The sequence below is a fragment of the Lepidochelys olivacea genome (genome assembly GCF_965140295.1).
Source record: "Lepidochelys olivacea isolate rLepOli2 genome assembly, chromosome: 6".
Classification (NCBI taxonomy): domain Eukaryota; kingdom Metazoa; phylum Chordata; order Testudines; family Cheloniidae; genus Lepidochelys; species Lepidochelys olivacea.
Window position 1 is genome coordinate 45,988,444 of NC_140416.1, and position 13,511 is coordinate 46,001,954.

At 39.9% G+C, this 13,511-nt stretch overlaps 1 protein-coding gene across 2 annotated transcripts in view; it reads left to right on the plus strand.

The window, feature by feature from the left end:
- Positions 1-13,511, plus strand: part of CTTN (cortactin) — a 36,539-nt gene that overhangs the window by 13,307 nt on the left and 9,721 nt on the right. For both annotated transcript variants that reach the window (XM_084631417.1, XM_084631416.1), the window contains exons 5-11: positions 2,502-2,612; positions 3,337-3,391; positions 4,378-4,488; positions 5,440-5,550; positions 6,224-6,334; positions 9,669-9,724; positions 11,017-11,086. In XM_084631417.1, the coding sequence (XP_084487543.1) occupies positions 2,502-2,612; positions 3,337-3,391; positions 4,378-4,488; positions 5,440-5,550; positions 6,224-6,334; positions 9,669-9,724; positions 11,017-11,086 (625 nt within the window). The remainder of the gene's footprint in view (positions 1-2,501; positions 2,613-3,336; positions 3,392-4,377; positions 4,489-5,439; positions 5,551-6,223; positions 6,335-9,668; positions 9,725-11,016; positions 11,087-13,511) is intronic.

The window sequence follows — 13,511 nt, forward strand, 5'->3', positions numbered from 1 at the left end:
TACTTTAAGATGTTATGCCTGGCTCATGTTCCAGTGACTGATTGGAACAGAAGGGAAGGGGGGAAAAAAACATTAAGCCGTGAAATGGTCATGAAACCAGGCTTTGGAAAAGCTGTTGACTGATAAGAGATGTAATGTGCTTTGTACTGTCACTTGCCATTTTGTACTGTATAACAGTGATAACTTGAAAAGCAAATGGTGGGGAAGTGGTAAGAGTCATCTCTTTATTCTGATATAGACTTTGGGAAAGAAAGAATGTCTAGCAGCTTCCTGTAGCATACTTAACTGAAATATTCATGGAAACGATAGCCCTAGCCAGAAGTTGTTTACAACCATAACTCTAGCTTTCTGTATCATAAAACAGAAATGTGCCAATGATCATGGGAACCAACTTCAATTATATTAGTTTTAATGACAGGTTTCAGAGTAACAGCCGTGTTAGTCTGTATTCGCAAAAAGAAAAGGAGTACTTGTGGCACCTTAGAGACTAACCAATTTATTAGAGCATAAGCTTTCGTGAGCTACAGCTCACTTCCTCAGATGCATATCGTGGAAACCGCAGCAGGCTTTATATATACACAGAGAATATGAAACAATACCTCCTCCCACCCCACTGTCCTGCTGGTAATAGCTTATCTAAAGTGATCATCAGGTGGGCCATTTCCAGCACAAATCCAGGTTTTCTCACCCTCCACCCCCCCACACATATTCACTCTCCTGCTGGTGATAGCCCATCCAAAGTGACAACTCTTTACACAATGTGCATGACAATCAAGTTGGGCTATTTCCTGCACAAATCCAGGTTTTCTCACATCCCCCCCCCCCCACCCCCATACACACACAAACTCACTCTCCACCAGCAGGAGAGTGAGTTTGTGTGTGTATGGGGGTGGGGGGGGGGATGTGAGAAAACCTGGATTTGTGCAGGAAATAGCCCAACTTGATTGTCATGCACATTGTGTAAAGAGTTGTCACTTTGGATGGGCTATCACCAGCAGGAGAGTGAATTTGTGTGGGGGGGTGGAGGGTGAGAAAACCTGGATTTGTGCTGGAAATGGCCCACCTGATGATCACTTTAGATAAGCTATTACCAGCAGGACAGTGGGGTGGGAGGAGGTATTGTTTCATATTCTCTGTGTATATATAAAGCCTGCTGCGGTTTCCACGATATGCATCTGAGGAAGTGAGCTGTAGCTCACGAAAGCTTATGCTCTAATAAATTGGTTAGTCTCTAAGGTGCCACAAGTACTCCTTTTCTTATTAGTTTTAATGTTTACACTAGTAATCAAATACCTTTCAACAATTAGCTGCCTACTTTTCTACTGCAATGGAAATTATTTTGATTTTACTTCAGTGATTACCATTAGTCTTTTAGCAGATATCTGTTTTCTGTTTGAAATTGTCTGCTTGCAAAGACAGGAATTTGTGATAACTGTGTGTTGTTTGTAAATAGAGTCAGATTACTTTTCTCTCTCTCTGGTTTAAAAAATTCCTTGCCAAAGTGTAATGAAGTGATTGTGGAATAAAGTGAAATAAGCATAGTGTTCCTAGAAACATATTTTGTTGTTCAAGTTGCATGGGGCTCAAATAGTAAACTAGTGGTCTGAGGCAGCTAATGACATTTAGCTAGAATTAACATAGTATACGAGAGAGTACATTTTCTATCTGCGTAACTTTTGGATCAGTGGATGGTGTTATCTTCCAGAACTGTCATTCCTGTTTTCCTAAATTAATGATTATTTCTTTTAGGCTATGAGAATTCTTGTTTTTTGGTTTTTGTTTTTTTTAATTTAATACCACATCATAGCCTGTATTTGAATAATTTTCTTGCTATCCAATGATAAATTTAATGTCTGGTGGATGTGAATGCTGCATTCAGTCTAGGCACCCTTTGATGTTAGCCTTTTGCTTTAAACTTGCAGAATTCTACTAAGTTTCTTTTGTCCAAGAAGTATCTTGTGTTTAAGTTTGTAGTGATGATTTTTCTACTGTGTATGGTCGATAGCTGCATACACCATTATCACTCCTTGTATTTTATTAGAAGTGAGGCCTCCCTTGGATCATGGCAATAGGATTTGATTCAGTATCTTTCCTTTTACCATCTCTGTAGTTTATAAATTTAATTTATAAATCCTGAGTAAAAAAACACACACACACACCAAGTATATAGTCAGTGTTGCCAGACTCTTTCCTGGGATTTTGATCACTTTCTTTCCTAGGACTATATTGACAACTTGGTGACTCAATCCTACAGATTCTTATTCCTATGAGAAATCTTTACGTGGGTATTTTGCAGAATTGGACCCTTAACATGCATGGCTTTCACTGTGCAACTGCTACTAATGCTGACAAGTTGCATGTCTAAAGAGCCACATAAATTATAAACAGGCCTCTAGGTGGTGCCTACTCTCAAACCTTTTGTTTTCAGACTTAGTAAGTGTAGTGTGTTACCATTTTTGTTAAATGCAGTAATCCACTTTTGGATTTCTAACTTCTTTCAGTCAGCTGTTGGCCATGAATATCAATCTAAGCTTTCTAAACACTGCTCCCAAGTGGACTCAGTAAGAGGTTTTGGAGGCAAGTTTGGAGTACAAATGGATAGAGTTGACCAGGTAAGTAATTTCCTACAGTATTGCAATTACTTACAGCAGTTGCGTTCATCAGTTTATATAAGGTATTGGTTTTATCACGCTAAAAACTGCTACTGCTAGGTGTAAACATCGCTGTCCCTCATTTTTAGCACTGCACTCTGTGCATATCAGTAAATTGGCTTTGGTTATTATGGATATTAATACTTTCTTAAGAAGCAAAAATTCTTCCCCCACAATTAAGTTGGAGGATGGCCCGATTTGAAGGAAAAGATTAAAAACTTGCCAGTGAGCCAAGGCACATAAGTTTATGTGAACTGAAAGATGAACACCAGGTAGTGAAGGAATTTAGCATGGTTTGGGGTGCCTAGCAAACTGAACCACTAGGCTGACTATCAAAGTGGGGAAACTTTCCAAGACTGGTACAATAACCTCCCACTGAAAGTGGTGGAAGCTCTATTGTACTGAATCACTAAACCTGGCAAGACCCTAATGTACTTCAGGGAACAATCTGCTTTGGCAGTGGCTGAGAAAGATAGCTTAATGGATCTGTTCTTCTCTAATGTTTTGAGGATTTTGGCCCAGAAATCTAAACAGACACTTATGCTCCAGAACCAAGAGGGTTAGAGCATCACTAAGCTCTGATTTCTTTTATGCTGAGTATTTTTCTGTTGAAGCAGACTATTGTGCTAATAATGTTGGACTTTTTTTTTTTTAGAAATGCTTATAACTATTATTTCTCCTACAGTCTGCTGTGGGTTTTGAATACCAGGGGAAAACAGAGAAGCATGCCTCTCAAAAAGGTAACGTGTTGAGGTGAATGTGTGTATGTAAATAAATAACTTTTATCAATATTAGCTGCTTGTTGTAAGACTGTACTACAATAGCTTGTATATGAAACTGTTGAGGAAACACTGTTTGTAAGGTGCCTAGCACAATGGGGCCTCAACCTGCATTGTCAGTTATCCAGTTATTCTGTGTCCAAAATGATTTACTACTCTCTTGTAGTAAGTGGACTCAAAAACTACTCGATTGGCCTTAACAAAATGAAATACTCTGTTTGTCTTCGAGGGTCTGACTTGTCCTTTGTTCCCCACCCCCAAAATATTTTAGACTGGGCTCCCTGGAGAGGCCACTGCTCCCTAGATTTCAGCCACCTGTCCCTGGTGAAGTTAAACCCCCAGCGGCAGCTTTAACCTATGCCAGTTCCCACAAGGACTATATGCTAGTGGAGAATGGGCCATAGCAGAGCCTTGCTATTCTGTGCCCCTTCCTTCTCCTTGTAGTGATGATCTTCACCCCAAGCCCTCTCCTGCCTACATGACAGGAAGTGGAGGAGTAAGATCATACTAATGTTTAAAAAAATGCTAGAAATCAAAATAAGAGTATAGGCTTGCATTTAATCTCTTGCTGGTGGGGAGGGGATTTTAATATGGTTAATATTAATGGAATAAATGGTTCTTGTGTTTTGGACAACTATCAATGAAAGGGCAGACTAAACCCTAGCAGAACCCATGAATGGTTCCACTAGCTTAATTTAAACACAAAATTACTTTAGGCAGAAGTTTTAACAGCATCCAGATTTACAAATAGGGAACACTGACACATACATGTGACATCATGAGCCGTAATACTATGCTAAATTCTGCTTGTTGTGTTTGTACATTTTATTTTGTGGGCTAGTAGCTATTTTGAAACTGAGATATTATGCTGGATTTCTGCATTGCAACATTGACAATGACACATGGTGAGTTCATATGTTTGATTGTGCTTTGTTCTCTGGACTCAGATTACTCAAGTGGTTTTGGTGGTAAATATGGAGTGCAGGCCGACAGAGTAGACAAGAGTGCAGTGGGCTTCGATTACCAGGGTAAAACAGAGAAGCATGAATCTCAGAAAGGTTAGTCAACATACATGTTTTTGTTCTATTTTTGATGTGATGCGGGTGCATTTACCAGGAACGGTCTTGTAAACTATTTCATTTTGGTAAATATTGATAGATTTTTTTTTTGTATCGTTATGTACACTAGATAAGTCATAAAGGTTACTGAAAACTTTTTCTTCTTGAAGGAGAACTTTAAACCATATACTTTAGTTTGCCTAGCACAAGGCGAGGTCGAGTTTCAATTACATTGTAACCAGAGCTGATCAACAACCTTTTTGCAAAAAAAAAAACTTCTGGCAACTTTGAAATTTTTTGACCAATCTAATATTAAACCCTTAAATGCTCAAACACAGCCGTGAGGTATTTCTAACAAAATCACCTGATAGTTAAAATGTAAATTTTACTAATATGAAGGTAACACTTAGAGATTTCTAAAGTTCATGTAGTGTTGTTATAGCTGGTAAAAAAAAAAAAAAAAAAAAGTTTGTTTGTTTAAAAAAAAAAAAGTTTTGAAATTTTTTAGCAAACAAAGGGACACCTATTTTTCTCAAAATCTTCCCATTTTCTGACCAGTGCTAAATAATGTATTTGCATCACATTATCACATGAAGTAATAAAAAAGGCAACCATACTGCTCTTGATGTATCCTTAGAATTCCATTGTAATTTCACTGTTTCAATGCCTAGTTATAACTGAACTCTTTGAAAGATTAAAGTTACTCACATCGTTCAGTGCTTTGGCTAGCTTTTACACTGCTGTTTTGTTTTCCCCTGCTTAAGGGGAAAATGTTAGGTGATACGTTCTGAAGAATTTAAGACTTAATATCCTGGATCTAGATTAGCCAGGGATGTCAGTATTCTTCTAATACATAATTTAAAACAAGTGGCTATGGTTAAAGCAGTCTTGTCTTAATAGTGTCTTGTTACTGTACATTTGTAAATAAAACTGTGTTTACTCTGTCTCCAGATTATTCCAGAGGCTTTGGTGGTAAATATGGAGTTGACAAGGACAAAGTGGACAAAAGTGCAGTTGGCTTTGAATATCAAGGCAAAACAGAGAAACATGAATCACAGAAAGGTTTTTATTAAACTTTATTACATAAAAGTTTGCATGGGTTGAGTCTAACACTCTTAAGTAAGGGTGAGAATTTCAAAGCTGGGAGGTCTACTGGTAAAATATCAGCATTCTTGCCAGTGAGACTTTTTTTAAACTAGAAAGTATGTAACTGCAAAATCCATCCCCAATCTTGCAATCTGATCCATATGGGAGGACTTTGATATGCATGTGGAGTTCCACAGACATCAATAGGACACGATGGTCTTCAGATGCAGATCAGATTGCATGACTGGGACCTTTGTAACTAATAAACAGCAATAATAATGATATCTGGATAAAGAACCATATCATAGTATGTTTTTTGGTAGTGTAGAGATGGTGTGCTGCATGCATCAGAATTGTCCTTTTCTTACTTGCCATGTAGCTATTCTGTGAATGTTGAGACACTTACTACAGGGTAAATCAGAGTATAGTGTGGGTGGGCTATTCTGCACTTTCTGACTTACATTAGTTTTTTGGATAGCTGTTTCCCCCATTAAAGAGATGACTTGGCAGGGGGAAATGGACCATGAAAATAATTCAGTACCATTAATGAAATACTAGGGGATAAAGTCCCATCTATAATATCACTATTTTGTTCAAAATGTTATCTGTAACAATCACACTAATGGCTTGTGGAATTTTATGTACATAGATTATGTGAAAGGATTTGGAGGCAAGTTTGGTGTACAGAAAGACAGACAGGACAAATGTGCACTTGGTTGGGATCATCAGGAGAAAGTGCAACTGCACGAATCCCAGAAAGGTATATTTGAGTTAAACTTCTTAACTACACTATTAACACACTTCTGGTTCATGTTACAGTTTATTTTCTCTGCAGCTCTGGTAAAACTGTTTCATAGTAGTAGTTGCTATGGTAGTTGCTTCTCCATGTTTGAAATGTTACTGTGTTGCAGTTGGTGGAATGTCTTTACAACCCTTTAACAAATCATGACTGGTATTGAGTGCCACTGAAAATATTGACTCAGAGTGCTGGGAGATACGTTGAAATAGCCTTATGAATCTGCACTTAGCTTGGATTCTTGATTTTTTTTTCAGTGAAATTCTGGAAGCCAGCCTGTCAGAATTGATTCCTGTATTATGTAAACTGCCAGTTCATATTCATGGACAAATTCTGCTCACTGTACTCAAACTATTTTCCTCTTCCTTGCCCTGTCTCCCCTCCCATACCTGCAGGAGGTAGAAACTCAGCATCAGTGATTCTGACCTCTTCCTTCTCATCCAGATTTTCATGGCCTCCATGAAGATGGGAAGGTCTGCAGCCATAGTCTTTTCCACAGTGGATCAGTCTGTGCTGCTCCCACGCTGAAAGGGGATCTCATCTTTTCCCTTTGCCACTTCCTGTGGTATTTCCTTTGAGAAGGGATGATCTGTGCCCTCATCTTAGCACCTTACATCAAAATGGCTGTGCCAGAACAGCTATCAATGAATGGAGCAGTTCAGAACACAGATTTTTTTTTTTTCCCTGTAGAGCAGTAGCAAGAACATTCCTTATTTCTGACGGTGCCAAATAGGAATAACTTTAGGATTTTTTCCTCCTGATCTGTATTCCTTTCAAAGCAGGGCTATAAAGTACAAATGGTGATGGTATCCATGAAATAAACTTAATTTGCTCCTAAATATTGTCCTACTCACATATTATATTTTTCTTTTGAGTACCTATGAATACACACACAATCTGATCATGAACATATTTTAATATCCGAGTGCATGTTTACAGTATAAGCAGTTGTGCAGAGAAGTGTTGTCTGCAGTATTGGAAGAGCTGCAAAATACAGCTAAGAACATGGAATTGTCTCTCTTATATTCCTGTTAATATTAAGTGGAGCTGGCCTCTTCCTAATCCCAAGTGGAATTGTTCACATTCTGAATATACACTTAAAAATGAGTGTTCAGATTCTTCTAAAAGTACTCCTGATTCATCAGAATTGCTGCTTACGGTTATGTTTTTTTTATTGTTTCTAACTAAACTTATCTGTTCCTTTTTCCCCTTCCTTATTACATGTGGCTTTTTCAGATTATAAGAGTGGTTTTGGAGGGAAATTCCATGTTCAAACAGAGAGGCAGGACTCATCTGCTGTGGGGTTTGAATACAAGGAGAAACTAGTGAAGCATGAGTCTCAACAAGGCACAGTCTCCAGTTGTAACTTTCCTAGTGCAGTCGCTTCTAACACAGACTTTAAATAGTCATGTAAAAAGACTGATGTTTGCCATAAGTAATCTAAAGAAGACATTCTCTTAAATTTTTATCCCCATGTTATCTAGCAACATCAGGCTATTTCCTTAAAATGAGATGTTAAACATGATCTCATAACAAGCCTATATTAAGGATATGGGTTCATAAAATTCCAAATGCTGCAGCTAATAAAATAGAAGCCAGATTTCCAATATTTAGTTCATGGCTCTACACCAGCATTCAATCACACCAGCTTAAAAGTCCAAATGTAACCCTTTGCCTTAGTTGAAATACACATCTACCCCAATATAACACGAATTTGGATATAACGCGGCAAAGCAGCGCTCTGGGGGGGCGGGGCTGCGTGCTCCGGCAGATCAGCGTGTCAGCATGTCTACCGACACGCTGCTCTGAGCGGTGTGTTAAGGGTGCCAGGCCGGGGCCAAGGGGTTGAATAAGGGGCAGAGGGTCTTGGGGGGGCAGTCAGGGGACAGGGAGCAGGGGGGTTGGGTTGGGGATGGGGTCTAGGAGTGATTAGGGACGGGGGCATCTCAGGAGGGGGCAGTCAGGGGACAAGGAGCGGGGGGGCTTAGATAGGGGGTGGGGTGGTTAGGGGCAGGGGGGTCTCTAGAAGGGGCAGTCAGGGGACAAGGAGTGGGGGGGTTGGATGGGTCAGGGGTTCTGAGGGGTCAGTCAGGGGGTGGGAAGTGATTATTAATAACGGAAATGCTCGAGGCCAAAGCAAGTTCGATATAATACGGTTTCACCTATAACACGGTAAGATTTTTTGGCTCCTGAGGACCGCGTTCTATCTGGGTAGAGGTGTAGTAGTAAAGTATAGCATGTTATAAAGCTGCCTTTGTTCATTGTGGGATAATTCAGGTAAGAACTACAAGTTCTATTTTCTGCTGACATCTTAAGAGAGAAGTCTGATAGTGTAGAGTCTTTTGGAAACCCTAAATCAGAATAGTATAATTGCAATTTATAAAGGTGGTTAATAAAGCCATGCATTTATTCTGATTGACAATACACACTAAAGAGGAAGATAGCTTGCCTGCTATTTCTAACAGCAGCCAGTATTTTACGTACTGTCGTGATCTAGTTCCAAACATTTGAAGTCTAGGATAGCTTTAGGAGGAGTTCAAATATACACACACAAAGTCACTGATTAGTGGACCCTATATTTTGGGAATGGGAGCAAAGGAAGAAGTTGTAAGTCAGTTTTCCAAGGCACAGACCTTCGAGCACTCTTCATTTAAATGGTAACTGTTCATTTTTAAAATAAGGCAAAAGGGAACTACATGACACATTCCCATTGCAGATACATGGAACACCTGTCTTAATTTTGCATGAACCTTGGATCAATACTGAAATAGCAGAAAACGTGAATTTGGCAGCCGTGTGTCTTTACTTGATCAATTCAATGAATGCCATGCAAATAAAAAGTATTTAAGTGACACTTGTGCCCTGACAAGTGTTACTGCAAACTTGATAGCACACTACTCTGAACAAAGGAAAATAACTTGGGTAATATGACCTATACTACAGGAAATAACAGTTAGTACTGTGAAAGACTGTGCTCTAGAAGTGGTGCACCGTGAGGGGCCATCCCTTATTTTTTGCTTGGTTCCTGTCAACATAGCAATTATTCGCTTAACTTTCACTAAAAGGATGTGAAAAGCATGCACATAGCTCACGACATCTTTCTTGCCTGCTGGTATATGAAGAGGCTTCTGTAGATAGATATGTTTATATATATTCTGATTTGCATCAAAAACAAGTTGCATTTTCTTTGGAATTCTGCATGTAGCTGCTTTTTGAAATGGCCATTTGCATTTAACAGACCTTAAAAAAGGGAAAAGATTAAACCTGCCTACTGTGACCTCTTTGTCCTGTTTTTTAGATTATTCAAAAGGGTTTGGTGGAAAGTATGGAGTACAAAAGGATCGAATGGATAAGGTAAATTGTTTGAAATGATCATGAATTCAGTAGTCTGGCGATTGGTTTAAAATTCCACCATTATTAGTGAGGCTGGATTTGTAGTGCTCTGATCTCTATACTTGTATCCTGCTTAGGGAATTCTCCTCTCCAATTCTTTATGGTATATAGCGCCTTTCATCTGAGGATCTCAAAGCATTTTACAAAGGTGATTATTGGTGATTATTGTGATTTTACAAAGGCCATTATATTCAGGGGGGAAATTAAAACACAGGACTTAAGTGACAGTGAAATTCCCACTCAGAGAGGAGCAGAATTAAGAAATATAACCCTGAAATCTAGCTGGCCAGTCTTCTCTTCTAACCACCAGACAGTACCTCATCTTACACCTTGTGAATGTCCTCTCAACTAATTAAAAATAGTTGCCTCTGTGTTTACCTCATTTGTCCATTTATAATTTAAAGGGATATTGCTATGTTTCATCATCCTGCTGCAGTAAGTAGCACACCGAACTGTTTGAATAGTCATTTACCCACTCCACAAACTAAAAGTAGCTCTGTCTAATACACCCCGGATAGAATTTCATCAGAACCCACAATTCTAACTTTAGTCTTTTATGTAAACTTTCAAAAATACTGCTTTATTTCACAAGTTTAAAAGATGAAGGTCTGTATACAGACCAGGTTACCACACTAAATAAACCTATCTGTTAACTTACAGAAGTATGAAAGCTTCAAATTCTTCTACTTTATCGGTGTATTGTCTTACCCATGATTCCAAACATCAGGAAATCTTTAACTGAGGGAACTCTTTAATTTATTTAAACACCTATCTCAAAACTACCTCTCTGTTTAGGGTTTGCTTTTAGTTATTTTTTATGTTTTAGGCTGGATGTTTTATCTTGGTAGAAACCTTTCTGTTATACAGACTGAAAGATTATTTTGTATTCAGAACAACAAGCATTCAGCAAATTTCCCTGTCTCCTACTCTTATGACTCATCAATATATAAATGAGATTAATCAGTAATAAAATTAGTGTTAATAGGAATCTAGTGTGACGTGTCTCTGAATGAAGGTTAGCCCTAAATAGTGTGGTGTATTGAAAGAATTAATTCCCTTTTTCATGTTTTAGTCCCAAAAATGTAGTGGGCTTTAAAAATAATAATTAATAAACCTTGGAGGTAGAAGTCCTGATTTAGAATGTTGCAGCAGAAGATCATGCAGGTGGGTGCTGTCTTGTTTACTGAATGAGCATGTGAAGAGAGAACTGGTGCTGCTTTGTGTAGTAGTTGATACTTTCTCATTTCTGGTAGAATGCATCGACTTTTGAAGATATTGAGAAACTGTCATCAACTTACCAGAAGACCAAGCCAGTAGAAGCTGGTAAGATTATATTCTTGATTACAGAATCCCCTTTTTATGTTTCTCTCATGGGTTGTAGAAGGTGGGTCACCTTACTCTGGCACCCCTAAGGTTATTTCACCCCCTTTGGTACCAATGAGTAAGAATCCAAGCTTCCTTTTTGTGACCTTGGCAGGTCAGTAGCACCCACATATGCCTTATTTTACTCATTGACTGTAAAGTCTCCTCTCTGAGTGACAGGTGACACTCATTTCCCCCCTCAGTATTAACATTTGAGTCCAAATTAGAGTTGCATTTAAACAATACATTGTTTCTTTGTGAGGGAGAAAAAACAGTACCAAGAAACTAAAAAGCATCTCCTTGATTCTCACACAGGCTGAGACTGTGCTAAGCTTTTCTAGAATGGGCTAGACAACTTAGGCTTTGTCTACATGAGAAAATTGTACTGATTAAATTAGTTTAGAAATGGACTTAATTAAATTCGGTGCAACTTCTTGTGAAGGTGTTCTGTTTCAGTTTGAAAGTCATTTATATCAACTGTAGGTTATGTTGGCTAAGTTTGGTTTCTAAACTGACTTGAACCAGCACAACTTTCTCATCTAGACAAGGCCTTACAAAGATCAAAGGTAAGTAATGTTGCTGTTGCATGTCATTTCATGTTAGCTAATTGCTTTTCTCCTTCCCCCTCTCCAAATCTTCTGGAAGGCTGTCTAGGAGAGCCTTTCTTTCTCTCTAAAGAAGGCACTTTCTTGCATAGAAATATTGGCCTGAATAAATATTGACTGGCTTTACTTAACAATCTTATTTGCTTTCACAAACACTGGGTTGAGTTAATTTTAGTTCTCAAAGTATCACAAATACTATTACTCCTGAAGGAATTCTGCACCAAAAGTTTAAGAATTCGGCACACAATATTTTAAAATTCTACAAAATTTTGCACATTTTATTTGTCAGAATAACACAGTATTTTCAATTATTTGCTGACAAGTATTTTGAAATAAATTACCAAAATAATTGAAAATGATGTGATTATGTTGTTTTGTTTTGACAAATGTGCAGAATTTTTAATTTTTGGTTCAGAATTACCTCGAGTACCAGGGTTCTATGTGGTGCAATCTGGATGCAGACAGTTTGGCGGGGTGTGTGTGTGGAATCTGGATGCACAGGAGCTTGGGGGGGGTCTGGGTGCCAGGGCATGGGACTCTGCAGGGGAGTCCAGGTGAAAGTGGTTAGGGTGCAGTGGGGCAAGGTCTGGGTGTGGGGGAATCAGTGGGAGGTCTGGGTGCTGGGAGAGTGGGGTTTGGTGGGGTAGGGGTCAAGGTGCAGCTGGTTGGGGCTCAGTGGGGTGGAGATCTGGGAGTGGGGGGCTCCGGATGCAGGGAGTGAGGCTCGGGGGGATTTGGGGTGGGTTCGAGGGGGGGGCCCTGATGCAAGGGGTGAGGCTGAGGAGCAATGGGGCCAGGAAGTTGGGGAGGGGGTCACTTTATGGGAAGCCGCTACCGCAGTGCATCTGGACCCCCCAGCACCCAATCCCCCCCCCGTAGTGCCTCACCCCCTGCCTCGCACCCAACCCCCTCCTCCCACAATGCAGAGTTTCCTGCAGTTGGGGGAGGTTTCTGGGGGTTGATTTGATCCAGCCCCGGCTGCTCAGTGAGGGGGCAGGGAGGAACCCAGTCTCCATTGTCCCGTCTCACCCCCGTGGTGACTTACCTCTTCCTGGGCTGCTTCAGGTGCCCGAATAGACACACGTGCACTGCCAGGGAGGGGTGAATGAGCACTAGTGCAGCCTCTCTTTGCTCCCCCACAGAAACCATTTTTCTGTGGGGAAGCAAAGAGGATCTGTGGGGGGACATGTTACTGAGCACGAGCAGTGGTGCAGAATTCCCCAGGAATAATTAAATACACTCACACCAGAATTGTTTGCACAGCCACCTTGACAGCACTCCAAGTAGGGAACAAACAGAGCATTGTGACAAAAGGGTCCAGTTGCCCTAGGCAAAATTCACCCCTGTGCAGTGGACCAGAACAAAGGCTTTGCACTGCCTGAGTCCTACTAAAGTCCTCAGAAGTCTCTGGGCCTGATCCTGCAAGCCTGTTGTGCGCGTGGAACACACATTAAATGCAAACAGAGGTGGTTTGCGGGACTGGGCCTTATGCTTTGAATGAATCTTGGAACAGGGAATATCTCTTTTCCTTCACATGGTAGGGGAGGGAGAAGAAAGGGCAGAGGAGTGTGGTTAAGATGTATTTTGACTATTGGCAGTGTAGCTGCTGAGATACCATGTCTGGGCTGTGTCTGTCTGCCGAGACTTTGAAATATGACAAAAACCTAAGTGCTGAACCAAGTTGTTGCAGAAGAAGGGCTTGTAGTAACTGAGCTTAAAGAATCTTAAGAACTGATACTTAGATGTAAACAGCTCTCTTAAAAAGCTTTAGTACTGATGGT